This window comes from Barbus barbus (assembly GCF_936440315.1).
Source record: "Barbus barbus genome assembly, chromosome: 40".
Taxonomy (NCBI): domain Eukaryota; kingdom Metazoa; phylum Chordata; class Actinopteri; order Cypriniformes; family Cyprinidae; genus Barbus; species Barbus barbus.
The window spans coordinates 12,577,786-12,604,229 of NC_136718.1; the positions used below are offsets into that span (position 1 = coordinate 12,577,786).

The 26,444-nt window shown below is 36.8% G+C and overlaps 2 protein-coding genes across 3 annotated transcripts in view; one reads left to right on the top strand and one right to left on the bottom strand.

Annotated features, from left to right (window-relative positions):
* Positions 1-307: 307 nt before the first annotated feature.
* LOC306859183 (uncharacterized protein) lies at positions 308-19,152 on the top strand. The gene is made up of 29 exons (XM_079400085.1): positions 308-541; positions 818-951; positions 1,969-2,148; positions 2,312-2,432; positions 3,539-3,729; positions 4,042-4,110; positions 4,268-4,342; positions 4,827-4,980; positions 6,320-6,391; positions 6,578-6,693; positions 6,798-6,872; positions 6,973-7,037; positions 7,131-7,323; positions 7,404-7,493; positions 7,588-7,713; positions 7,864-8,001; positions 8,126-8,304; positions 8,458-8,680; positions 9,109-9,231; positions 9,409-9,579; positions 9,655-9,864; positions 9,945-10,102; positions 11,664-11,829; positions 11,916-12,037; positions 13,780-13,921; positions 14,000-14,136; positions 14,219-14,336; positions 14,430-14,494; positions 16,594-19,152. The coding sequence occupies exons 2-29, from the start codon at positions 937-939 to the stop codon at positions 16,805-16,807; spliced, it is 3,708 nt and encodes a 1,235-aa protein (XP_079256211.1). The 5' UTR covers positions 308-541; positions 818-936; the 3' UTR covers positions 16,808-19,152.
* A 336-nt stretch (positions 19,153-19,488) lies between these two features.
* The window catches only part of LOC306859476 (zinc finger protein 362-like), an 8,740-nt gene continuing 1,784 nt past the window's right edge, over positions 19,489-26,444 (bottom strand). Inside the window, exons 2-10 of one of the 2 annotated variants that reach the window (XM_079400516.1) lie at positions 26,220-26,286; positions 25,530-25,776; positions 23,796-23,900; positions 23,383-23,704; positions 23,047-23,271; positions 22,883-22,961; positions 21,982-22,140; positions 21,737-21,886; positions 19,489-20,141 (exon numbers count right to left, since the gene is read on the bottom strand). In XM_079400516.1, the coding sequence (XP_079256642.1) occupies positions 21,770-21,886; positions 21,982-22,140; positions 22,883-22,961; positions 23,047-23,271; positions 23,383-23,704; positions 23,796-23,900; positions 25,530-25,776; positions 26,220-26,282 (1,317 nt within the window). In that variant the 5' untranslated portion in view covers positions 26,283-26,286 and the 3' untranslated portion in view covers positions 19,489-20,141; positions 21,737-21,769. Of the gene's footprint in view, positions 21,887-21,981; positions 22,141-22,882; positions 22,962-23,046; positions 23,272-23,382; positions 23,705-23,795; positions 23,901-25,529; positions 25,777-26,219; positions 26,287-26,444 lie in introns of both variants that reach the window. The other variant, XM_079400515.1, reaches the window with a different exon arrangement.

A 26,444-nucleotide genomic window follows, 5' to 3' on the forward strand; every position in this document is an offset into this window, starting at 1 on the left:
AGTTGTGAGATGTTATGACAATTATTATGGATAAATGTATGATAATATAAAATGTATTATTATGGATAATATAAAATGTATGACTTACTTTGTTTTAATAGAACAATATTTAAAAAAAACAAAAACGAAAAAAACCCCAGTTAAGTCGTTCAGTGCTGTATCTACATTTTACTTGTGTTGCTTATTGATTTATAGAGCAAACACCGCCATCTGCCGGGCTAACGTGAAAGCTCTTCTCAGCGCATCCTTCTCCCCCTGTTTGTCTGTAATGGTTTAACCCGTTGCCTAGGCGCCGGTACAAGCTACTGCGAGCAGCTGCAACAAAACACTTGGTAGGCCTCAGGAGATACGACACTCTACTGTTGCAGCAATATTTGCAAACAGACAGACATCATTAACTGTTTCAAATAGATTTTGAAGGACAACGACAATCGTAATTTGTTTTATTTGTAACAGGCGTCTGGAGGATATGAAAAGAAGCTCGTGCATAATACCTGCGAACTAGCCGCTAGCCAAAGTTAGCGGACTGGACTGTGCTAGGGTTAGGAAACTTTTTATATTGCAGTAAAAAAGCCAGTTGAGCCCGAAGCAACATTATTCTACTCAAATACACCCGTGTCTGCAGATAAATTATGAATATGTGAGAGAAACATTTAATGACGGATGAGAATGTATTTTGGATTATGCAGAAGGTCATTTGTTGCAGTTGCAGTGTTGTTAGTAACTTATATAAAGGTTGTTGCTTAAGCGGTATTGTGTTCAACTTAAAAACGTGTTGAGCTATGTTTTATGCTTTTTTTTTTTTTTTTTTTTACAGTAAAGTAATGATTAGTCCAGAGACTGCCATGGGCGCAGGCAAATGCTGGAAACCACAATCTAAACTTTGCTCCCATAAAAACAAGTGATGCACGGACTCCAGTTGAGCTGTACTCGGCCATGGAAAAAAGAGAGGTATGGTGTCGTCATTTTTATATTTATAAATATGACATACGCATGAAATGTTAGTTAATGAAGATCATGCAATATGCTTGCAATGGTAGTTATGTTGACACAAAAAAACAGACTTGTTTCTTAACTACACAGGGGCAGTTTTTTTATTTCAACAGGTGTAATAATCTAATGAAATAACTTTATGACAGTAATTCTCAATCTTTTGTAACCCCAAGGTTTTCTTGTATCTGTTTAAATTATATTACAGAAAGTATCAACCTTTTTGACTCCAAGGCCTGAGATATTTCTGGCACTTCTGTTGTAATAAGCTGCTTGTTTTTTAATTACACTGTCAATATAAAATAACTATATTCAAATTATATTAAAGTTTCTTCTATTTTTATTATTTATATTTTTCTAGTGATTATGGAATAATGTTTTTAAAATTAATTTTTAAAACGCAATTTCTCAGCACATGTTACTAAAAAAGTTTAGTGCTTAATCTACAAATAGATATCAGTTACAGAAATTGTCATGACTTTATGATTTTTATCATTTTTATGTATTTTCCCAGTCTAAAAATCGAGGAAATTTAAAAATTCCTTGTATATATCTAGGTTTTCCTGGGAACCCTGGTTTTTAAGAAGAATTATAGCTCTTGAGGAAAATAATTGAAATTAAAAAATACAATGTCAGTTATCATCTTGATTTATAGTTGTTATAGCTTATTTAAAATCGTGTTTTGTCTTATTTTAAATAATTTTAAGCATCTTGAGCTTAATTTGAATGAATTTAGAATCATTCTAAAATATTTTGCAGCCCCTTTAGAAGTTTAAAGGCATTCTAGTGGGTCCCAACCCCCCATTTATGAAACACTGTTTAATGAGACAGTAGTGAGATATAAGGCACCTTTTGAGATGTACTTCACACTGAGCAATTAGATGTGCTGTTGACAGGGTGACAGAGTGTTGAAGACGGTGTCAGGTAACCCAGGCCTCATCAAGAAAAAAAAGGCTCATTGTTTTGTTTCATCCTAAGGAGAAGGAGTTGGACGAGCTCACCCTCCGCTTGCAGAGGGACGGTGTGTCCCCTGAGGCTCCAGCAGAGGAGCGTGAGCTGCACCTGTGGCGTTTGGTCCAGCGCAGCGAGGGCAGCCTGATCGCAGCCACTGAAGACCTGCAGACGTTACGCACACAGCAGGCCAGCGAGATGAGAGAGGTGAGCCAGCAGATGGCAGGCCGGGCATCGTCCCACCCTAAAGAATAGCTAAAGATAGTCTTCCTCATCAACACTGTAACATGACCACACTGTTTCCTGACCAAAACACATTGCTTCTGTAGCTAATGCTTTTGCTGTGGGGTGGTTTGATGTTTTTTTCAAGGTGGAAAATTACGTGGAGCATATTCGAAACATGCTGGAGGAGCGGGAATCTCTTGCAGCGGAGTACGAACGTGACAACGAACAGCTCCGTGCTGAGCTCGCCCTAATGAAACACCAACAGGGTGAGTTTGAACTCGTATTGGTTTTAACATAGCCTACTTATAAAATAAAATAGATTGCGGTCTAAGTTTGGTTGCATGCTACTCATTCTATTTCTGCATTATGCATACTTGTGTATTAAATATAAGTATGCATACAGTATTCTGCAGTGTGCACAGTAAATGTTCTGTATGCATAGAACTCATAGATCTGCTACTACATTTGTCCAATGTACAGTATGTTATAGAGCGTGCTGTGTAGAGTACTACTAATGTATCCCACAATGCAGTGTGCTTGGCTGGACCTGGATCTGGAAGTAATATCAGCCACACTTTTCTTCTCTCATTTGATCTGACATCCAAGCATTAAGATGTTTTTACCAGTATAATATTAGTATTTATATTATTTATCAACATAATAGTATTTATTAATATTTTGAATGAGTTTTTTTGTTTATTTTTATTTTCATTTTAACTTTAGTTTGTTTCAATCATTTTAAGTTCTTTTGTCATTTTTATTCACCCCCCCCCCCCATTTATATTTTCTTATTTAGTTTTTTCATATTTCTTTTTACTTTTTTTTTGTTTGTTTTATTTTCAGTTTTAGTACTTCAACTTCAACAAAGCCTGTTCACAAAAAGAACAATAACTACGGCATATTAGTGAATACACCAACAGACATTAATGTTCTGATTATTTTACATGCTGCAGTAATGTTGTCTGTTGCTTTAAATGCCTAAGATCTTAAATAGGTGGAATCTGATTGGCTGTGAACATTTTTGTCTTTCTTCAGCTGGTAAATAATCATTGTTCTTTTGTCTCATTATCAGTATAGTTATGGTGTACTTTCCTATTATCTCTAGAATAATAATGATTAATATAGTTATTGTGATAGTTATAGTCTTTATTGTGAAGATTTATTATTATTTATTTTTTTATTTTTTTTTACTTAAAATTAAATTAAGAATGGAAAATAATTTTATTTTTGAGGAGATAAAAATAGTTTGCGGTGTTTAGTGCATACTACACTGTAATATGCAATATGTACACTAGTATTCCGTTAAGAGCATAGCCCTAGCATTGTCCTTATAGTCCAGTAAGTGGTCTTAAGTCATATTTGTATGTGTCAGACTCCCAGTGTAAGGAGGTGGTGGAGATGCTGGAGCAGGAGGGTCTAGCAGAGATCAGTCAGAGCAGTGCCAGTGAGCAGGTGGCCTATCTGCTGGTGGAGAGAGTCACTCTCCTGGAGAGACTGGAGGCTGCAGAAAGAAAACTGGACACCCAGACCCTCACTGGCAACCTCAGAGAGGTGCATCTGCAGGTACTACGAGAAAAACAACTTTATATCAGTAATAGTTTGCATAAAGGTTATAATATCTAAATTGTATTGAGGCTACAGAAAATGCTAGCTGTGAAATCAGCCTATTGTTGCCTATAGCAACATCAGCATACTGATAAAATGTATAACTTGCATGCATAAAATGGCAAATGCATAAAATGTACATATTAATATGATAATATTGAATAAAAAATATATGTGTTAAAATTTGGAGCCTTCTCTTAATGGTAATGGCTCAGTTGTGGCTCATTAGTTATGTGGTCATTTTAATATCTCCTCTCTTATGGAAATCAGGAAGAGCTGGATCATATACACCACACATTGGAAGAGGAACTCAGGCAGCAAAAGGAAAGTATGAATAAGGTGAGAAGATCTTAGTGTCACATGAGCAGGAAGCAACTTCAAAAGCAGTGTGCTGTAGTCATCTCCCATTTATCTATATTTAAGTGTTTCATTGTCCCTCTCTTTATATGTATGTACATCATTTCTCTGATTCTTTGTTCCTCCCTTAAATGGACAGGAATCATCAGTTCAAAGTCCTTGGAGGAAGTTCTTTGGTGTGCGCAAGGCTACACTAAGAGCACAGAACCTTCTTGTAGGTTTCCGTAAAAAAGGCATGACAGAAATGTAAATCAAGAGAGGTGGAACTGTCCGTATTGTCCTAGGCAGGATGATCCACCTAAGCAGATTAGGGCAGCTCCATGGTCACCTCATGAAATAATGCATGCCTTGGTTGAACACAAAGCAGAGAATAACGATATCCTCTCACATGCTGAGCTTAGCATTATCATATTAACTCCTCTTATTTTCACTCTGGACTCTAACAGCACTATGGACCCCTTTCATTCAGGGTGGTTACTAACCAGAGGCTGGTTGTCCCCTTGATACAGTTGTTTTTGATGGTTATAAGGGAGCAGAAGCATATTAAACTCTGTTCACACTGGAACATGATCCACATTCAGCTTCACCTCTGTTCTGTGGCTTATGCATGTTAAAAACGCATGGATGCTGACATGCTCCTTGCTTGTCCAGCCTGTGAAACCAGGTTTTTGTGTCACTGAAATCTCTGTCCCCTGTAGGGCCACAGTGAAGAACTCAACAGAAAACACACAGAGTGCCAAAGGCTGGAGAGGGATCTGGAAGAGGCATCGAGTCGTCTTGCTATGGCACATAAAGAGATTCGCCGCCTGACAGATGACCTAGATCTTGCTCGTAAGGTCCAAAACTTGAGTGGTAAGCAAATTCGGGGATTCAGATTACAGCGCTAATGGCAATTATTAGTGATTTTTTTTTTTTTTAAGTGATTATTTATTAAAAAATGTTTTACTTCTTTTGAAGTTTTTGAAGTCTCTTAAGCATGCCTTTTTTAAAATCTAAAATCTTGTAAAAATAGTAACATTGTGAAATATTATTACAATTTTAAATGACATTAAAATGTCATTTATTCCTGTGATTGCACAGCTGAATTTTCAGCAGCCATTGCTCCAGTCGACAGTGTCACACGATGCTTCAGAAATCATTTTAAAATGCTAATTTGGTGCCCTAAAAACACTCCTATTATCATCAATGTTGAAAGCAGTGTTTTTGTGGAAACTACATTTTTAAAATTTCAGGATTCTTTGATGAATAGAAAGTTCAAAAGCATTTATTTGAAATGGAAATATTTTGTAACGCTGCACATCTTTACTACCCATTTTGCTTAATGTCATGTGTCCTTGCTAAATGAAAGAGCTCATTTCTTTCAGAAAAATCCCCAAATGTTTCGACAATTTTTTTTTTGTTGATTCATATGAATGTAAGCATCACAACATTCTAATATGTATAGTATGAAAATGGAAATTCATTCTGAGACTTGCTAAAGATTACATATAACAGAGTAGTTATTTTTAAAATAACTTTTAAATGGGCATTAGACTACAGTATCTGCAACATAATCTAAAGTAAAGTAATGAGTGTAAACAATTAAAAATTGGGTCACACTTTATATTAGGTGGCTTTAACTACTATGCACTTACATCAGAAAATAAGTACAATGTACTTATTGGGTTCATATTGTATTTCAAAACAGCTGCTATTGAGGTGGGATATGGTTAAGGTTAGTTACGGGTTTGGTGGTATGGGTAGGTTTAAGGGTGGGTTAAGGTGTAAAGGATAGGTCAACAGTGTAATGATAAATGTAATTACAGAAATTAATTACAGATATAACTACATATAGGTATTTTTAAAAATATAAGTACAATGTAAAAACATGTACACAATAAGTGCATTGTATCAAATGATTCATTTAAATGTAAGTACATAGTAGTTAAGGCCACCTAATATAAAGTGGGACCAAAACTGAATAATAATTGATGCCTATATGTTACTAATTTATTGTGCATCCGTAGTAATTATTGTTTTTAAGCAACTAGACTATTATTTTCCCCTGAAAAGCTGTACAGAACACCCCGTTCACATTGACATGACCAAGAATCACTCAAGTCATCTTTAGAAAATGTACAAATCTAGTTTTAGAATTTTGCTGTTTTGCCTTAGCGTGTAATGTAAACTCAAAACTAAATTTTCATTTCAGAACCTGACTTGCAGAAAACCGGGGAGGAAGTGGAGCAGTTGAAACGGGAAGTGGACAAGCTTAAACAGTGCGGTGAGATTGTGTCTGATACTGCAGCAAGATATCACGTGTCTCTTTAAAAACGTCTCACATTTGCTCGTCGTTTATGACTATATTCAAGTTTATTTATAAAAAATGACAGTGCTGTACATAAAGACAGAACGAACCATAAAAACATTTCAAATAATGTGCACTGGTTGTAATCCCAATGTTTGACAGATATGGTGGAGCTGCAGAAGGCCAAGGAACGCAATGAAAGACTGGATAGTGAGATTTGTGTGCTGAGGGATAGAGTTCGTTCCCTGGACACAGAGAGGAGGAGTCTTCTTAAACTGGCAAGATTTGATTTCAAAATTATAGTTTTAGTGCCACTACCTGTAAGTTAGTCTTACTTGCAAACATGGGACAGATATAATTTGCCATGTTGGATGCGCCACAGGTTGAACAATCAAAGCTGCACTTGGATCAAGGCATCAGTGTAACTTTAGAACACAATAAAATACACTCTTCACAGGTAGATATTCATACTATTACAGTCTTCTCTTAAAAGCACTAGTTTACATATAATAGTTGAATAGTTTCCTTGAGAGCATTTACAGATGCTTTTTTGTCAGGGTGTTGGGAATAATGTCAATCCTGATCCATCACTGGATGTAGAGGATGAGATACTCCACAAAAGGTGATACTTTGTCATCTTTTATAGTACTAAGAGCTCTACATGTCATTGCTACCACTCTTTAAAGATGCTGATATGCCAGTTGTATGATGGCAGGTGTCGGAGAGAGTCTGAAGATAAGGACAGCCGTCTGAGAGAGCTGGAGAGGAGGTTGCAGAAGCAGCAGCGTGAGCATGAGGAGCTGGTGGAGAGGAATGAGGAGCTGGAGGCGCTGCTGGGGGAGGCGCAGAACGCAGCGAAAGAGGAGCGGGAGCGACATGAGTGTGAGATAGAGGGGTTACAGAGAAAGGTGTGTTTTTATCCATCCACATTGGGCTAAATTTGATAAGTAAACACCTGAATGTAAAGACTGACTTATTTTGGTTCTAGATTAAAAGTATTGAGGAAGAACTGAGTAAGCGAAACAGTAAGAAACTTGAGAAGAAAGATGAAGATCAGGTTCGTGGGACTGACTCTGAGGTAAAGGTTAAGACACATTGAAAGTCTCTGACCTGTACCCTCTAATTGTGTGGTAGGATATATGATATTTTCATTATCTTTTATCAATCTAAAGCTTAGCGAGAACATTCAAGAGAGACTTAAGCTCCTAGAGGGACGTCTTGCTGAAGAAAAAGGTTGGAGGAAACAGCTGGAGGTGGATCTATCTGTAACCAAGGCTGCTCTCAAAGCAGAAAAAGAGGTAATGTCATTGCCCCACATGACTCATCATAAAATACACAGTTTAAAGTCCTGGAAAGTTCATTATTCATATAGCACTATGCATTTGTTCTGAAGAGTTATAATAAAGTGATCTGAAACCATAAATTCCACATGGTTATTTTGTGGACAGGTTATGCAAAGAGATCATGGGGAGCTGAAGAAATTACGTGTGGAGGTCCAGAGACTAGAGGTAGAATGTCAACAAGGAAAGACACTTAACAAGAACCTCACACAGATTAAAGGAGAAAAGGGAATTTTGGAAGAAAAGGTAATAATAAATATTAAATGATAGGGTTATTTTACAAAGAATGCAATCTATTTGTTGTTAGGATGCTGAGATATCCTTCCCGTAGCTTGTAAAAACTCACTGAGGCTGTGTTTGGGCTCTACAGGTGGCCCAGTTGGAGCGTGCTCAGACACGACTCCAGGACAACCTGACCGTTCACACAGAGAACAGCCGGGCTGAAGAGGACTTGAGAGACAGCAGGGGACAGGTGGCAGAGCTTAATTCTATGGTGGACAAGCTGAGAACAGAATTGACTCGACTGGAGAAGGAGCACAGCACTCTAAGGTAAGACACCTGTCACAGATATATCCCTATTTTCCTCCTTTTTCGTCTCTGTATGACAGTGATTGTAAAATATTGCTGTCATTATCCCATTTTCAGTAAGCTCCAGGTCTCTGTAGAAAGTATGTTGTAAGATGATTTGTGCCTCTGTGTTAGGGATGAGCTGATGGAGAAGCGTGGGCATGTGATGCAGCTACAGAAGGAGCTCAGCGAGAAAGCCCATGAGAGGCTTCAGACTGACGGCGAGAGGGAGAGAATCAGTCTGGAGCTCCTGCATGTCAAACAACAGCTCCAGTATGCTAGAGAGCAGATGCCCAGAGCATCACAGGAGCACACGCCCAACCACAAGCCTACTGCAGAGGATGATGGGCATTGTCAGGTAAAGCTTGTCTAATATGTGTTCTAAAATTATATTATTATTATTTTTCATTAGTATTTCATTTTTTAATGTTTTTTTTAATCCATTGTAAATTCATGTACAATTTAAAGCTTTAAATTTTTTCCGTTTAAATAAACATTACTACACTATTAAAGAAACCTGTCAAAATAAAATTATATTGCTATTTTTACATTTACAATTAATTGTTCTATTTATTAAGACCAAATATCAATCTAATCAAATTAGTGTTTTGTTGAAGTATTTTTATAATTATTCTTAAATAACTATAAGAACACCGTAACAAATTTCACATTTCATGAATATTTTACCAACGTGACACTGTTCTTTTGAAAAGTCAACTGAAAAAGAACAGTTGTATTTGCTGGAATCATGTGTAAACTGTTTGGCGGTATGTGCTGCTCCTGTAGCTGGCCTGTGTGAAGTCAGAGATGAGTAAGCTACACTCCACCCTGGAGGAGGAGAGACAGCTGGCCGGCCAACACCAGCTGGCCCTGCAGGCTCATATCAGTGAAGCTCAGGCCCGGGCTAAGGTTAGCCCTGCTCTCCAGTCACTCATACACCAACACAAACATATTCACATTCATTTTTACTTTCATTCATGAACAAAACATTCTTAGAACCTGCATAATTTAATTATAACACTTTTGTTTCTTAATGTTCTACCTTTTTTGCCATACATAACGTGACCATAATGTGGTTGTCCACAGGCTCAAGACTCACTCCTGCAACAGAAGGGAGAGGAGAACAAACAGCTGAGACAGGACCTTCAGAGAACCCAGCATCTTTTCACTTCTGCAGAGCGAGAGCTACGCTATGAGAGAGAGAAAAATCTAGACCTTAAGAGACACAATGCACTGCTAGACCAGGAGAAGATCAAGGTATGAACTTAAAATGCATGAACGTTGTTCTGTTGATTTTAATGCTCAGAAACCTTATGTTTCTGCTCTTGATAGCTGTGTGCAGAGCTGAAGCAGGCCCAGGCCAAAGTAGCCCAGCTGGAGGGGAGCGCAGCTGGACAGGTGGCAGAGCTGGAGAGACTCCAGCAGAGGGTCAGAGATCTGGAGTTGGAGGTGGCCAGAAGCACTCAGAACCGACAGACAAACAGCAGCTTGATGGAGGAGCTTAATTCAGAGAGAGCACGTGTGATCGCTGCTGACAAGAAGGTGTGTGATTACAGCAGATTGAAAATCTTCAGTAGTAGTATAGCGGTTATGAAGAACATGTTAATTGAATATCTTTGCAGGTTGTAGAACTGCAGCACCAACTGAAGAACACGTTGCACCAGCTGCGTCTGGAGGAGGCCAGAGCGGGAGAATCCAGCAAACTGGAGAGAGACACCAGGGACATGTCTGATAACCTGTCTGCCCTCAGAGCCCGACTGCAAGAGGAACAACTACAGAGGTCAGACAGGTCATTGTGTCACAAGTAGTGTTCATTTTGGCAGGTGTTTTTAAATTTAGTCTTAAGGTCATTGCACACGGAGTCAAAAAATTTAGTCCGAAATTCGATTACGGGTTCGATTTTTTTTTTCAGTTTTTCGCATCCGTTGCAAGCATTTTGAGAGGCGTTTTGACAGTTCAGAGCCACCGTACAAGCGAAAGCCTAAATTCAGAAAGCCGATTGTCAAGTTCATTCACTTCATCTCGCAGCACAAAATACTATATATATATTCTTGCACACTGAGTTCACAGAAATTGGTGGTCGTCTTCTTAATATGTGGCTCTAGTATCGCTAGCAAAGCATCAAACTGAGCCACTTACATCCTGAAGTAAACTTTGAATCACCCGTGATAATCCCGCTGCTCTCCGTCCTCTCTATAGGCTATCTCAGGATTGGATGGACCCAATATTTCCTTTCTTTTTCTTTTTTTAAGAAGCGAGAGGACAATAAAATCATCCTCAATGCTTGGACTCCATTTAGTAGACTAATGTTTTGCAAATTTTCTCGCAACGGATTAATTGATACGCAACGGACTCAGTGTGCAAGGTTTCTGTGCGTGACGAATTTTTAGGATAATGAATACGAAAAAACGCATACGAAAATTTCGGACTCCGTGTGCAGTGACCTTTAGTCTTTATACTGTCAAATGTCCTTTTTAGTAATCATATTTAGTCAGCTTATCTTGTTTTTTGTTTAGTCAAGTTTTAGTTGAGTCTGGAAAAAGTCTATGAAAATGAAAAAATTGTCATAATATAGCCATACTGCATAGTGGTTAGACTAATAAACACAAAATAGATGAAGTTCTTGTATTATTAGAAATATAGAGATATAATCATTTTTTATCAATTTACTTGACCTTATCTAGTTGACTGTTTTGTTTTTAAATTGTTATGCAAATGAACAGTCTCTAAATGATCAAAACTGTTAAAAGTCAAAAGCTTCTCTAAAGCTAAAACAGTGAAATTCCTAATATTCAATAACTTAAATCAATAAAATCCCCAAAATTATATTGATGTTTAGTATTACACTTTATCTTGTTTTTTAAGAGCAACGCTCTGATGGTGGATTTAAACTGGCAAGCCCAAACATGAAAACTCTTAGAGGTTTAGTTATTTATTTTTTTTGGTAAAGAAAATGGAGATTTTGGATATAGAGTTTTTATTTTTTAACTACGTTTTAGTCTTGTCTTTTTTTGTTAAATATATTGCATGTTGATGTAGTTATAGTTTGACATTGTCAGTGTTGCCTTGTCTTTGTCTCATCTTAATCATAGAAAAAGGTGGTCACACCTTTATTTTAAGGTCCAATTCTCGCTATTAACAAACCACTAATTTGCTGCTTATTAATAGTTAATTAATCGCAACTAGTTAATAGTGAGAATTTGTCCCTATACTAAATTTGTTGACAAAAAGGTTGTATTTTATCATCATAGAAGTAACAAAGAAATGAACTAAATTAACACGAGTCACAAGCCAATATCCTTGTAGTGGATTTTAAGATGACCTTCTGTGTTTCCTGACAGAAAATTACTTGAGCAGAAAGATGAAGAACTCCAGCAGCAGGTGCGCTCATTGCAGACGAAGGAGGTGACTCTGACACGCAACAACTCAGAGATGTCTCACCGCACACAAGAGCTGGAGACGCGGCTGCAGGTGCTGGAGAGTGAACTTAACACAGCTAGAGAAGAGGTTTGTTGGGTGAAACTGAATCTGACTTCTGCTAAAATTATGTGCTAATTGAGCGCTTGACAATGAACTCCCAATGTGTCCTGCAGCAGAGAAGCAGTCAGAAGAGCTGCCACAGGCTGGAAGAACATCTGCTGTCTTCCCAGCATGAGTCTGAGAGACTGCAGGAGGAACTGAAGCTGGTTGTTCAGCAGCTTGACACAAACATCCGGTATCATTCTTTAATGAGTGGACATAGTGTATGACACCTAGGGCCAGATTTAATAAACAGGGCAAGGTATTCTAAAACATTGCAGATGAGCGTGGAAATTTCTGCGGGTGATTTACTGACAACGAGCTAAAGAACACAGATGCAATATATCATTTCCATAATGACCAAATATACAAAGCGCAGCGCAAATTAGCGTTAGGATGCATTCAAAATCGGAAAATGTGTCCTTCTGGCATTCCAAATAAATTAGTACGTGTGGAAAAAATCCTCTCCCTTCTACCACGCGCTCTCTTCTTTGCAGTGCCTCCTGCTAGCAACAACAAATGCAGCCATTTCCAGGGGTGCAAACTTGTCACCTTTAGGCGAAATTCCCCGTTTTCACCTTGAAATAGGTCATTCACGTAAATCGTGTAGATCTGTAAAAAAATCAAATAAATTTGAGGGGGGGGGTGTCGTAGTCGTATCTGAGAGTCATCTGTGTCACGTCACAGCAACTGTCCATATTTCGGACGAAATGCATTTGTATCTGCTGTAAATTATGGTGTTCCAGTTTAAATGGTGATTTCCGCGTGAGGCTGCTGTTTTTTTCTTTTGTTTTTTTTTTGTTTTGCATGAGGCTGCTGTTGCGATAGCTATAAGATTGTAAGTTTCGTTATCGCTACATTAGTTCGCTACCCTTTGCAAAAATGCTCCTCAGTCTCGACCTTAACATTTGTCTCACATATCAGTAAGCTATTACTCTGACATGAAGTCGATTTGAGAACTGTTCGACCTTAAAGTAAAGTATGCCGTTTAATGTATAATAATATTAGTATCACTCAGCTCAAGTCAGGCAGCGCTAAGCCACAGCTAAGTGTCAGCCTGTTTCAAGACGGAGAAACACCTCGCATTTATAGTGGTTTATTTCCCCTGACTAAGTTCATGTAACATCTTAACAACAATCCTTGTTGATTGTAGACCGTAGCTGTCGCTCAAACGTCTTTTAATCATATAAAGGTTTTTATCCTTGAATGGTGCACTGCAAAAAATGCTTTCCTACTTAGAGTTTTTGTCTTGTTTCCAGTCCAAATATATCTGAAAATTCTTAAATCAAGATGCATTTTCTAGACAAGTAAAATTTATTGTCTTGTTTTCAGAAAAAAATAAGTCAAAATTAAGTGAGTTTTTCCCTTAAAACAAGCTAAATAATCTGCAAATGGGGTAAGCAAATAATCTTATTTCAAACCGAAAACAAGATTATTTTGACTTTAGTTTGTCACCTTTTTCACTCCTGAGGAGTTTGCACCCCTGCATTTCAAGTGCAAAATAATTTAAGACATGCTTTTTTGAGGCATTAAATAATGGCGCAAATACCAGTAATTTGACGAGCGCAAACGTTAGTAAATCATTTTAATAATCTCCTCCCATAAATTTTGCATCTGAAAGGGAAACTCCTACAAATGCATATTCAATAAGGTCAGGCGCAAAAATAACTGTCTACGCCTTTTCAGCGCTAATTCTTCACTGCGTGTCTTTAGTAAATCCTGCCAGTACTATTTTAACGCCAAAAGACGGTTTGCGATGGCACATGCTGTTAGTAAATCTGGTCCCTAGTGTTTTAAAACCTGTTGAGATTTTAAAAGTTGTGTAGTGTATTCCAACCATCACTCTTACTACAAATATACTAAAAGTGCAACTAGATTAAAAGTACAGATATTACATGCAGTGTGTTAATATGACATGGTGAAACTCATGTTCTGCAGGAGATACAATGAGAAACAGTCTCAGCACAAAATGAAGTTGCGCAGAGCTAAACAGATTTTCATGAAGACAGTCACCCAACATGAGCACAGGATCCAGCAACTAGAGAACGATCTGGCTCTTGCTACAAGTCTCTCTGAGAAAGTGAGTGTTTTCAGATCTGACCTTTAACAGTACATGCGTAACATTTACTTCATCTTGAGTGTTGTACACTATGAGCAGGAAAAGGACTGGATTAGGACTGTGACAGAAGGAAACGACCAGCTCCTCCTGGAGAGACGAGAACTTCTGCAGCGAATAAGTGAAGCTGAGGAGATGGGAAATAATGGACTAAGAACTGCCACTACTATCCAGCAGAGGTAATAATCTTATGTCCTCTTCTGCATCTATCAGGGAAGCACAGAAACATGCTAACTGTCAATTTGTCCGGTACTCTTTTAGAGTTAAATTCCTGGAAATGGAGAATAAACAGCTGCAAGAAAAAACTTTAACACTGGCCAATCAGATAGGAATTTTAGATCGCGCATTGAGAAACCTTCAGTCGCTGTGTACTGTCGAGGTACATGTTTCTTTAACTATTGTTTTTATTAGTATTTAAATATGCATTTTTAATTATTTGGATTGCATGATTGAATTTTGTATTTTTTCTTAGGAGGTCAAGAAAATGTTTCCTTCTGGAGCTCATCCTGATGGCCAGCTGCGGACATCAACTCCAAGGTATAATTCAGAAATACCATTTTTTCTGTCTTGCAACTTTCTCTTAACGTATTTCTGCTCCAAAATCTAGTCCAATCAAAAATACGTAATACACAAAATTTGGGGTTGTATAATACATAGCAATTACACTATTACAAACACTATTACTTAAGTATTCACTATGCAAAGTTTGGGGTCCTTAAGAATTTTTTTTTTTTTTTATAAATTCTTTTATTCAGCATGGATGCATTAAATTGGTCAGAAGCGATATTTACTTTAATTTTACATTGTTAAAAAATATTTTTATTTCAAAGAAATGCTTTTTTTTAAACATGTACTGTTCATCAAAGAATCCTAAAAATGTCACATTTTCCACAAAATTATTTTAAACAGGACAACTGTTTTTGACATTGATAATTATAAGAAATTAATATATTAGAATGATTTCTGAAGAATCATGTGACACTGAAGACTGAAGTAATGGCTGCTGAAAATTAAGCTTTGCAATTGCAGGAATATATACTGGATATAAAATGCATGTTAAAAAAAAAAAGAAAATAGTAATTGTTATACTTAAACAGAATGTTACTGTTTTACTGTATTTTTATTCAAATAAATTTAGCCTTGGTAAGCATAGGAGGCTTCTTTCCAAGACACCTTATAGTCCAGGTGTTATGTGAAAATAATGTTCACTTTTTAATAAAAGCATGAAACTTGGTACACTTGTATAGTTTGCGGCCCTAAACATTTTCAGAAATGGAGTCATCGCAAAAACACCTTGTGGTTGCCATGGTGACCATTTTACTTTCCGCCATAACCAGATTATGTATTTTCTGTGTTCTTATGTTTGGTTCAGGAAATATGACAAAATACATAAGAGTCGCACGATAACGCGCATCATCAGCCTTTACGGCATTGGTTCTGGCTTTTGTTCACACAGCGCTCGTTCCGGGACTGAACCCGGCAATGTTACTAGGTCCCCAACCCGGGATCGATCCCGGAATCAATCCCGGGACGTGTTTGCGTTCACACAGAAGGCACTCCGGCAATTTTCCGGGACCAACGTGCAGTGTGAAAGGGGCTTAAGAGTAGACTGAGAAGCAATGGCCAGAATGAAGTTTGTTGACAGCTGACTGACAATTCCAGAGACCCACAGAAAATGACAGAGGTGCAGCAGAAGAGGTGCATATAGGATGCAGTTTAGCAAGATTGCATTGCCATCTGCGTGTGATGTTAGAGTATTGTTCAGAGAAAACAAGAATGTATTGGAAACATACTACCGCCTACCTGACTCTGCCTGAGATGATTTTTTTTATATCTCTGAAATAAATAAATAAATAATGATTGTATTCTTGAAAACAATATTTTATTGTACTATTAAATAAAATATTAGTTAAGCTGGTGTGTGATGGGCGTTCTGGCGCAATATGGCTGCTGTCACATCATCCAGGTGGATGCTGCACATAGGTGGTGGTTGAGGAGATTCCCACTTCCATGTAAAGCTCTATATAAATGTAACGAATTAATAATTAATTAATTAAAAGAATCTTTTATTGTACTATTGAATAAAATATTAGTTAATAATAGCCATAATATGGAATTTTGTAAATACTGTGATACTGTGATGCTCAGATACTGTGATTTCCTTCTCACATTGCTAATTTCACCATTAACTTTTCACCTGAACAGTTTATATTTTTGTATATCATTGTAATCCTTGACCATCAAAAATAGGGGTAGACATCACCTTTTCTTTGTTATCATGTTTGGTTCGGGAGATATGACACACAATATATAATTTGGTTATGGTGGAAAGTAAAATGGTTGCCATGGCAACCACGAGGCGTTTTTGCATTGGCTGCATTTCTGAAAATTTTCAGGGCCCTAGCCTGTACAATTGTACCAAGTTTCATGCTTTTATGAAAAAGTGAACATATCACCTCAAATTTTGCACATATCACCTGGACTATTACTTACCCCAAACTTTTTAAATATAGTATATATTCTTGCCTCGTCTGCCATTTTGGATTTATTTTTCTGATGAGGTTGCAGTAAATTATGGGATAATTTTTCAGTCTTCGTAAACAAATGATGACATCTTACATTGCATCTTGCTGTAGTCTCCAGCCTGGGCTCGGTGACTCATGGGGAATATTGGATGCCATTCGCAAAGTCAAAGTGGGTGAGTCTGGAGTGAAGAGCCTGGATATCTCCTCGTCTGTGCCCGTTTTACAGTCCACTGAGTTAGGCTACCTGAACGTGACCTCACCTGTGGCTCTGAACAGCAGGTTAGAGCAGGAAGAGAGTCTCAGTGCCACAAGTGATGAGGCCTGAGCGAGTTACGATGACTGTGATTACAAGGTTTGCCAATCTGAAAAGTCACTGGATCAGTCAAGGCTTAAAAATAAGTGAACTGTAAATGTGTAAAACACAGACAAATTGGCACTGTGACAATCTGTCATGTTTGGTCTTCAGTTAATTTCCTTACACTTTAATTGACATTAAAGAGAATGTGAAGAGCTGGATTTTTGCTCAGGCTCATATCACCTGGGTGGAATTCAGCTGCATTGCCTTTGTGGCTGACATAGAGTCAGTCTAGAAGGCCTGAGATTTTATATAATCCACAAACATTACACTTCATCGAATGCTATGGTCAGTAGCCTTGTCACATCTATAAGATGCCATATGTATTTTTTTTATACAGTACATTTACCCTATAATGGTACGACTGTGGAGAAGCACTTAAAGCACTATTAATTTGATATTCAGATGGTACAATCTGCAGGTGTTTACAACAGAAATGCACTGTTGCCTTTCGATAAACGGTAAGTATTTGAAATCAAGTGTTTGTAAGTTTTAGTGAGATTTGGTGAACTGTAAATGCTACCCGATACATGTCAAAACTCTTACATGTATCAGTAGACCTTTTCTCATTTCCTGTGCTGGTTTTGGGTGAAAAAACCTGGTTAAATGTTACATGGAGCTTAGATTACTACTCTTTGTATATAAAAGCATGTACACTACTGTTCAAAGATTTGGGGTTAGTAAGTTGTTGTTTTTTTTAAGAAATTAATACTTTTATTCAACAAGGACACATTAAATTGATCAAAAGAACATCTGAGAGGTGAAGTACTGTACTTTCCTCTGTTGTCTGTATGCATTGGTCTGCATCTGTCGGTGCAGTGTAAATTGGCCTTAGGAGACTAAGGTTGTGCCGATCGTATCGTGTATCGACAATATTCAGAGATATCACCTGTGGCTGATGCCTTTGATAATATCAAGACGATTATACTTATAATTATTATTATCTAATTAATATTAGCGTTATTAGTATTGCGTGTTATAACCAATCACACGATTCTGTTGATTGTATGAATGTAATGGCCAATCAGAAGCATTCAGATTAGTCATCGCTGAAACACCTGAGTTTTGCTCATTTTCTGTAGCTGCTGTTTGTATAAATGAGGAAATGTAAGAGTTATAATTAGTAGCTTACAATGTTTTTATTAAATTGTGATCAGGTTAAATACAAATTCAGTCATATTAAAAATATTGTATGACATCCATATGCCACTTAAAAAGATATAATGTGTAGTTAATAGGTTACACTAACATTAGGCTGGTTTTAGCCTTTTAGGAGTTTGTTCACTCTCTGGCTATGAAGTAATTAAAAAATGTAATAAATTAGCACGATAATATCGTGTATCAGCGATCTCACCGGCTGACGATACAACTATGAAGCAAGCCGCTCAATGCTATAGGAGACTAAAAAACTATTATTAAAAATATCTTACCAACCTTTTGAATAGTAGTGTACATTTATAAGAGTTTAGATCACTGTAAAGACAAACGCTATAAAAGCTTGCTGTATATCATCTTTTCATTGGAAAGTTGATCATCATCTGTGTCGTTGCTAAGAATTATTTTTAGAGATTATTTACTGACTTTATTTCACACACTATATATTTTTTTCCATTGAGAGGGCAGAAACCACAACCATGAAATGTCAAAATATTTATTTAGACCTTATGTGTAGTATATGCTTTAAGTACTAATGTGAGCAATGTGGTTGTGATTAACAATTTAGCATGGAAAATGTTGGTCTGCTGGTATTAAGTTCCACTGAAAAGAAAAAAAGATTTGGCTACTGACAAGAAAACAGACTTGGTAGCATTATCAGCCTTATGGTATTGTTGTTTACTTATGGAATGGGGTGCAATGGGAGTTTTATAGATTTATATAATATTTTGCACTCCCTTTGCGTTTTGTACATAGTCTCAGAGACTGAATGACCTGTGATTTGGGAGGAGAATTGTTGTATCGCTTTAAACCAAGTGCAGAGTGAAATGACATCCAGCTCCACATCTGTGGACCTAATGGGCGGAGCTTGTCCTAGTTATGTTTAGGGATAGGATGTGACTAGACAGTAGCTCTGCCCACTGCATCCAGAGAGGAGGAGCTGGATATCAAGCTCCACCCATTTGCTCTGCTGTGAGGAGCCTCTGTTTTGAACTGTGGCAAAAGGATCAAGATCCTGTAGTTGTGCCTGTACATTATGAGCCCATCGTACATTGTGTCCTGCTGCTGCTATATGATATTAGGGTGCCATGCTCAATTTAAACTGCGAAAGACATCAATGTACACAAAGCATGTATTTTCTTAATAAACTTATTTTCATCATGTCTGTTTGATTGCTTCAGTCAATCTGAGCTAAAATTATTGCTTAATACTTTAAAATGGGTGTTTAGGTAATGACACAACGATGATAAAATGTTTAATTTTAATAATGGTGAATGTTGAAATTAGTAGTTAACACAAAGAGTCCCTAAAAACATCATATGCAATTGCCATCAAAGTAAGACTTTAGCTCTAAAGACAAAAGGATTCAAGATTCAAGCTGAACTTCCTTGAAACAATTGTGGTGGTAATTAATCTATCACTTGCAAATTTTGAAAGTAACTGCAGAACTGTATCAACTTTTGACTCCAATGCATCTTTAAAAAAATACAAAGGCTCCGGTATAACAGTCTGAATTTAATAAACAAGATAGAGATACAAAGTGTTCTTGACATTGACATTTTCTTAATTCACCTATCAGTCTTGTCTGTGCGTATTAAAACAAAATCATTATATGGAACCACAATGCAAGACGAAGGAAAACGTGAATTATTTCAGAACATACATAACAATGTCTTACGTAATACATGTTGACAGTTCATTAATAACGAGTATTGTGTTCCATGCGGAAAATAGGCTTAAGAAAACCAAATACTGAAAAACACTGACATGAAGGGAGAAAGAGAAAGAAACCGGTCTTTCAGTGATGATAAAATTAAGGCATACACATAAAAATGACAAGGATACCTATAAAAACAATGATCAGTACTTACAGAAAAACAAATATTAATAAGTTGAAATATACTAAACAGATACAAAAATGAACAAAGTACAGTATCTAAACCTTGCAATGTGCACTATTAATGATGAATACAGGGTATATTTTATAGTAAATGTACACATCTTACTGGTTTAAAGTGGATTTGAGGGCTGAACAAGCCAAGATTATACTGTAATGTAATAATCTATTCCCGGCAATGAGCTGAGGTTTTGTAGAAAGCACCAAGAAGTAGATCCTCATCAAATTGCTGTTATCTAAAATTGTTAAATTCTGTTAGAAAAAAAAAAAATGTGTTTGACCCAGTAAACCATCAGCTAAACTGTATATATAATCACAATTATATATATTTTGGGGGAATTCAAGAGCAAAAGCTTGGTCCTATGCAAACATATAGACAAAAAAAAAAGTTTCCTAAATATACATGAATTAAAAAATAATAATAATAAGCTTAACAAATGACTGGTATAAATGACCACAAAAATAAATGAATGTTGTAGAGCTGCAGTGTTGTGGACGACTCAATAGACCACATGTGCTTTAACTCAGTAAGAACATTTTATTCTGCTACCCACTACTGTTAAAAATGTTTTATCAGCTTGTATGCTGGTTTGCTTGTCAGAGCAAATATACATATATACTGTATCTAAAAAAAGAAAATCTGTTAAACATACCAGATTTATTCGTTTTGAATGAACGCACCGGTGGAAATGAACACAACTACATTCAAAATGAGCTTTTTTCACTTGATTTTCTTAAAACATGATTACTGATATTTTGGTATACAAGATTCTAATTTCACAAATAAAAACATTTCAAAATAGGCCACTGCTTTTAGATTACATTATAATCTTAAAAAACCCATGAACACTTTCCATCTGTGTAACTTAATGTCTCCAAGGTGCTTTTGTTTCGCTTATGTTGGGAAGAATAGAGGGCATTAACACTTAACAGAGTTCAGAGGTCACACTACACCCTAAATGTGTGATTCAGTTAACAACACAATCTGTGTCACGCTTTTTCAGTTACATCATGACAAAAATCCATTTAATGGACATTGTCATCATGCAGTTTTGCCATTTAATAAAAATAAAAAAATGACAAAAAGGGCACTTTTTCCTTAAAATACTGATTGGAAGGGATGAAATTTGCATTGCACACAAAAAAGGCCTTGTCACAAAAACTGAAACAAGATAAACATCTATGATGCAAGTAACAAGACGTTATTTTAGAGAGTGTCATATCTTATTGACACTCTTTTATGTTAGCTGGGATTTCTTGGAATTCCTTCACCTTTGAGAGTACAAAATACTCGGCAATGACCGTTCTTATAAAATCCACAAAACCGACTTTACCGCAACTGTGTCACGGCATACAGAACTCAAAACGTAACCTTTCATTTCTCACCATGACCTAAAAGAATAATAGAAGCTTAAAGTGGAAGAAGTGTCACATCCACAGTAAAATAAAACACAATATCCTGTTAAAACTACGTTTAAACTCTCATAGCTGCCCAAAGCGAGAAGCTGCTCCCATTCTGAAAAGATTAATTCGACATTGAGCCAAAACCACGAGGCTGAAAAGTGCTTAAAGAGTATCTTTGGAAGTCTCCCTTACACACCTTTGAAACAAAATGTTAAAATGATCACAGTTTTTGGAATAATCAATTAAAATCCTTTAGACTGGTGTCTGGAGTTGAATTGAACCATTCAGTTCAAACAGCAGTTGTTGAGTCAGTGGCCTGTAGGCTTAATATCACTAAGAGCTAAAGGGGCAAAGCCAATATCAGACTCAAATGTCCTCCGAGGTCTCTTAACACTTATCATGTTCTTTTTTTTAATGGAAGACCATCGCAGTGAACAAAATACCTTGTAATGGTAGAGAAACATGAGGGAGGAAGCTCAAATAAGTGAAATGCGTATGGGGATGCTGGGAGATTCTGTTCTCTGTGGGGAATGGTGGCTGACCAGATGCTCCACCACAGTGTGTTTGGACATGTGCTTCATAAGGTAGGTCTCCTGAAAAAGAAAAAAAAAAAAAAAAATGGTGTTATAATATCACAAAAGCGGAAGGGGCCATATTTTCTCATAGGTTGAGGTGGATTGATACTCACTGAGGTGTATGCGCGACCACACATGCTGCAACAGTATGATTTAGCGTTCTTAATGGCGTGTGCGGAGAGATGGATCTGTAAAGAGGCTGAGTCTGTGTATGCACGGTAGCAGTTCGGACACTTGTATGGCTTGTCTTTGTTATGTTGTCTCTGGTGAGACTGAACAGGAAAAGAAATGAGGAAGAAACTTTTAACACCTTTTGTCATGCAACACATAACACATTACTGTTCAAAAGTTTGGGGTCAGTAAGCGGTGTGTGTGTGTATGTGTATATATCCTTTTTTTTTTACCTTTTTGAAAAGTCTTTTATGCTCACTGAGGCTGCATTTATTTGAGTGCAGTGAAATGGTAATACTGTGAAAAATCATTACAATTAAATGTTGTCTATTTTAATAAACAAAAATTCCTGTGGTGGGCTGATGGCAAAGCTAAATTTTCATCAGACTTTACTCCAGTGTCACATGATCCTTCAGAAATAATTATAATATGCTGATTTGGTGCTCAAGAAATATTTCTTATTGATAATGTTAAAAATTACTTTATATTTCTGTGAAAAATATGATACATTTTATCTCGGGATACTTTGAAAGTTAAAAAACAACAACAACATTTATATGAAATATATATATATATATATATATATGTTTGATATTTATATTTAATGTCACTTTTGATCATTTTAATGTTTCCTTGCTCAAGGATTAATTTCTGTTGAATGTTGGGGGAAAAAAACCTATATATTTATCACAATTATAAAACAATTATATAATTTACAACAATTATAAAAGGAGTTTTAAATACTTTAAAAATAAAAATGAGAATATATATGTGTGTATTTAATCTTTACATTTGTATAATTTAATTTTACTCGTGCCCTTGTTATCTTTATGTTGTCATCACCTGTAGGTTTGAGAGTTGTGTGAATGCCTTTTCACATCCTGGTTGGGCACATTTATAAGGTCTGTCACCAGTATGAATCCTTCAAAACAAATGCATATATATTAACACTCTACAGAGTTTTCAGTTGTACATGCACTAAAGGCTTTGCTGTGAGTTCTGCTGACCTGGTGTGCTGCTGGAGGTGTGATAACTGGCGGAAGGAGTTCTCGCAATAGGAGCAGTGGTAGGGTTTAATGCCTAAGTGAATACGTAAGTGCTGTGCTAGGTATGAGGCATTGGCGAATGACTTTGAACAGTGAGGGCACTTGTGGGGTTTGGCCTCCGTGTGGGACTTGGAATGAATCTGCATCTCTGACTTGTTTAAGAAAGTGAGGGGACACACTTTACACCTGTATGAAGTGCAAAAATGGAATAGTTGGTTACTGAAATTAAATTCTGTGTGTAATAAAAGATGTAATACAGGTCATAAATAATATGATTCATTACTGATAGTGTTAAACCTGTATGTTTTTCCCTCTTTGGCGATGGTAACCGCCTGGTCAGGGCCTGAGGCCAGAAGTGGGTAGGGCACCACCAGCAATGGGCCTGTGTTGTTCTCTGCTTTAATCTTCTTGCGGCCCCGTGGAGCTTTGGGCTGTGGTCCCAGCATCCCCACCAGGCCTCCACTTTTCAAATGCTCCATGCCAGGACCGCTGGCCAGGCCAGAAATGGTGTTTAAGGAAGGTGCGCCGCCCAAGCGGTTCTGGCTGCTAGACGTCGGGGTTGTGGGAGTTAGAGCCTCAGAGGTGTTGTGGCTTTCTGTGCGGGATGACAGCATGAGACCTGTTTTTTGAAAATGAAAAAGGTTTTTATAACTTGTCTATGGCACATGGAAATGTAAAATCTCTTGTTTATACACGCATGTCTCTTCCACCTGAGCGATGGTTCGCTCTAGAGGCTTGGTCCACTGCTTGTCGCATATGCCAATCTTCCCATAACCCCTTTGCCTTCACTGCAGACTTGTCATCTATATTCAGCTCTGAAATGATGTAAGAATAAAAGCAAGCATGTATTTTAAAATACATGTACCAAATTGCAAGAAATATATTATGTTCTGTTCATATGGTTTTGAAAAGTTAAAGGGGTCATATGACGTTGCTAAAAAGAACATTATTTAGTGTATTTGGTGAAATGCAATGTGTTCACCCGGTTACCGTACATTATTGTTGATCCTCTCTGCCCCGCCTTTCTGAAACGTGTCAATTTATGCAAAGCTCATCGTTCTGAAAAATGCAGTGTGCTCTGATTAGCCAGCTATCCAGTGTGTTGTGATTGACTGAATACCTCAAGCATGTGACGAAAATGACGACATGGCGGCGGCGGCAGCAATACTACCGCGAGAATAAAAGTTACGCCTTCTTTATTTTGTATATTGGCAACCACACAGTGACGTAGATTTGTGGGGGCGTGTTTGAATGAGGCGTTTTAGGAAGTCTTAACTTTTAAAAAGAATATCTCTTTGGGTTTGAGACTTTTATCTTTGCGACTTCATGGATCTTATCTATGCCCAAACAGCTTATAACACTCCAAAGACAAAGGAAAACATGAAATCGCGTCATATGACCTCTTTAAAATGATTGAATAGAAAAATATCAAGTAAAACTTAATAATATGAAGTAGTTCTTTTTTACAAATATCAATATTATTACAAATACAACATTATTAATTAATTAAAAAATATTATATTTTTGGGGAATCGCACCACATGACTGATGTTTTGTTCTGCATATTGGTTGGAGAGCATAAATTTATTGTTTTCACCACATGGTTTTATAGAATATTAACAAGTAGTGAAGCAGTTAAATATAGTTAATAATATTAGTCTTTTTTACTCTAAATACATTAATTACTTAATAATAATGCTAATAATAATTTGATAGAACATTAAACGTTAAAAAAGTGTTTTTTTTTTTTACAATAGTTTTTTTTTTTTTTTTTAATTAGACATTTGTCATGATTATGACTTTGGAAGAATTGTAGGTAATGCTTTATATTACAGTGTCCTTGTTACACACTACATGTATTTAAGGATATTGCATGTCAATTATGCATAACTACATGCAATATCCCTAAACCAAACCCTATTCCTACCCCTAACCCTATAGTAAGTACATTATTAATTAATATTGCTCAGTACTTAAATATATAATCACACTGGAACAAGGACACTGTAAAATAAAGTTCAGAAATTGAAAACATACACATCATTGAAAAGATGTATTCAAGTTTTACTCACACTTTATTTTAAGGTCCAATTCTCATTATTTTCTAACTTTTAACTACAACTTTTGTCTCAATAAACTCCTAATTTGCTGCTTATTAATAATTAGTGTGGTAGTTGTTAAGGTTAGAAATATGGAATATGGTCATGCAGAATAAGGCATTAATATGTTCTTTATAAGTACTAATAAACAGCCAAAATGCTAGTTATATGCATGCTAGTTAACAATGAGAATTGGTCATTAAAGTGTTACCAAAGGACAAAAACAAGCATTACATTGTTGACCAACATAATACATTAACATGTAATACCAAAATGTACAGTGCATAATGGTGAAGCATTACATGTGAACTTTGTCATAATAATACATGGGAGGTCTGTCGGTACCTGCGATGATGCTGGATGGTGGGCGGGCGTGCAGGGCGATGTCAGGCTGAGAGGAATTGTGGGCCTGAAGACCCGGCAGCTGCTGCAGCTTGGGGATAGACATCACATGTTGCCCACCATCTGAAGGTGGAGAGGCCACCAGCAGAGTCTGCTGAGAGGAAACAGTGGTGGGCGGCAAATGCGAAGGCCTAATTTTTTCTGCCATCAGTTGCTCTTTGATCTTGTCGATAAGAACCAGGTTATCCAGCTGTAAAAGTCATTTGTTAGGTTTAACAGGGGGGATGTACATCATGTGATGTGAAACACAAAACTAACTCGAGCAAAAAAAAAGAGGGCAAGTCTGGGGTGGAGGCTCATATTAAGGTTTCGGTGCTCGCTCTGGCAAACCACATTGGGGTGTACAGATTTGAGTAAACGTGCATACTGTCATGCTTTCTTATGTTCAAACAATCACTAAATGCCACACATTTTCGCTTTGTCATCAGTGGTACAGTATGTACAAATGACTCTTCTGAAGGAAGTTTTCATGAATTAATAAACATTATGGCATTTGTTTAGTTTTTGGTGAATTAAAATGAAACCGTAAAAAATAGTGACTAGAAACCTATTCATATGTCAAATGACCGATTACAAATATACTGAAGAATGCTAGTGCATGTCAGAGAACTTTTTATAAAACACAATACTCACTTGACCAGGCATAGAGGGAGGCGGTGGCCAGAAATATGGATTATTGAATCGAGGCTCTGCCATCCTTCTAATAAAACAGAATATGGGTCAAATCATAGTATGATATATAACAGATTAAAAGCACACACAAGCCTAAAAGGATTTAGTTAGAAACATATTTCTCACCTAAACCTTAGGGTTCATAAGCCAAATTGAGTGTAGTAGGTCTTTGGTTTCTTTTTATTT

Coding starts and splice junctions, on each gene's coding strand:
- LOC306859183 (XM_079400085.1), top strand. Junction 8,681..9,108: donor AGGATGATGGGCATTGTCAG/GTAAAGCTTGTC, acceptor CTGCTCCTGTAG/CTGGCCTGTGTGAAGTCAGA. Junction 12,038..13,779: donor CAGCTTGACACAAACATCCG/GTATCATTCTTT, acceptor CATGTTCTGCAG/GAGATACAATGAGAAACAGT.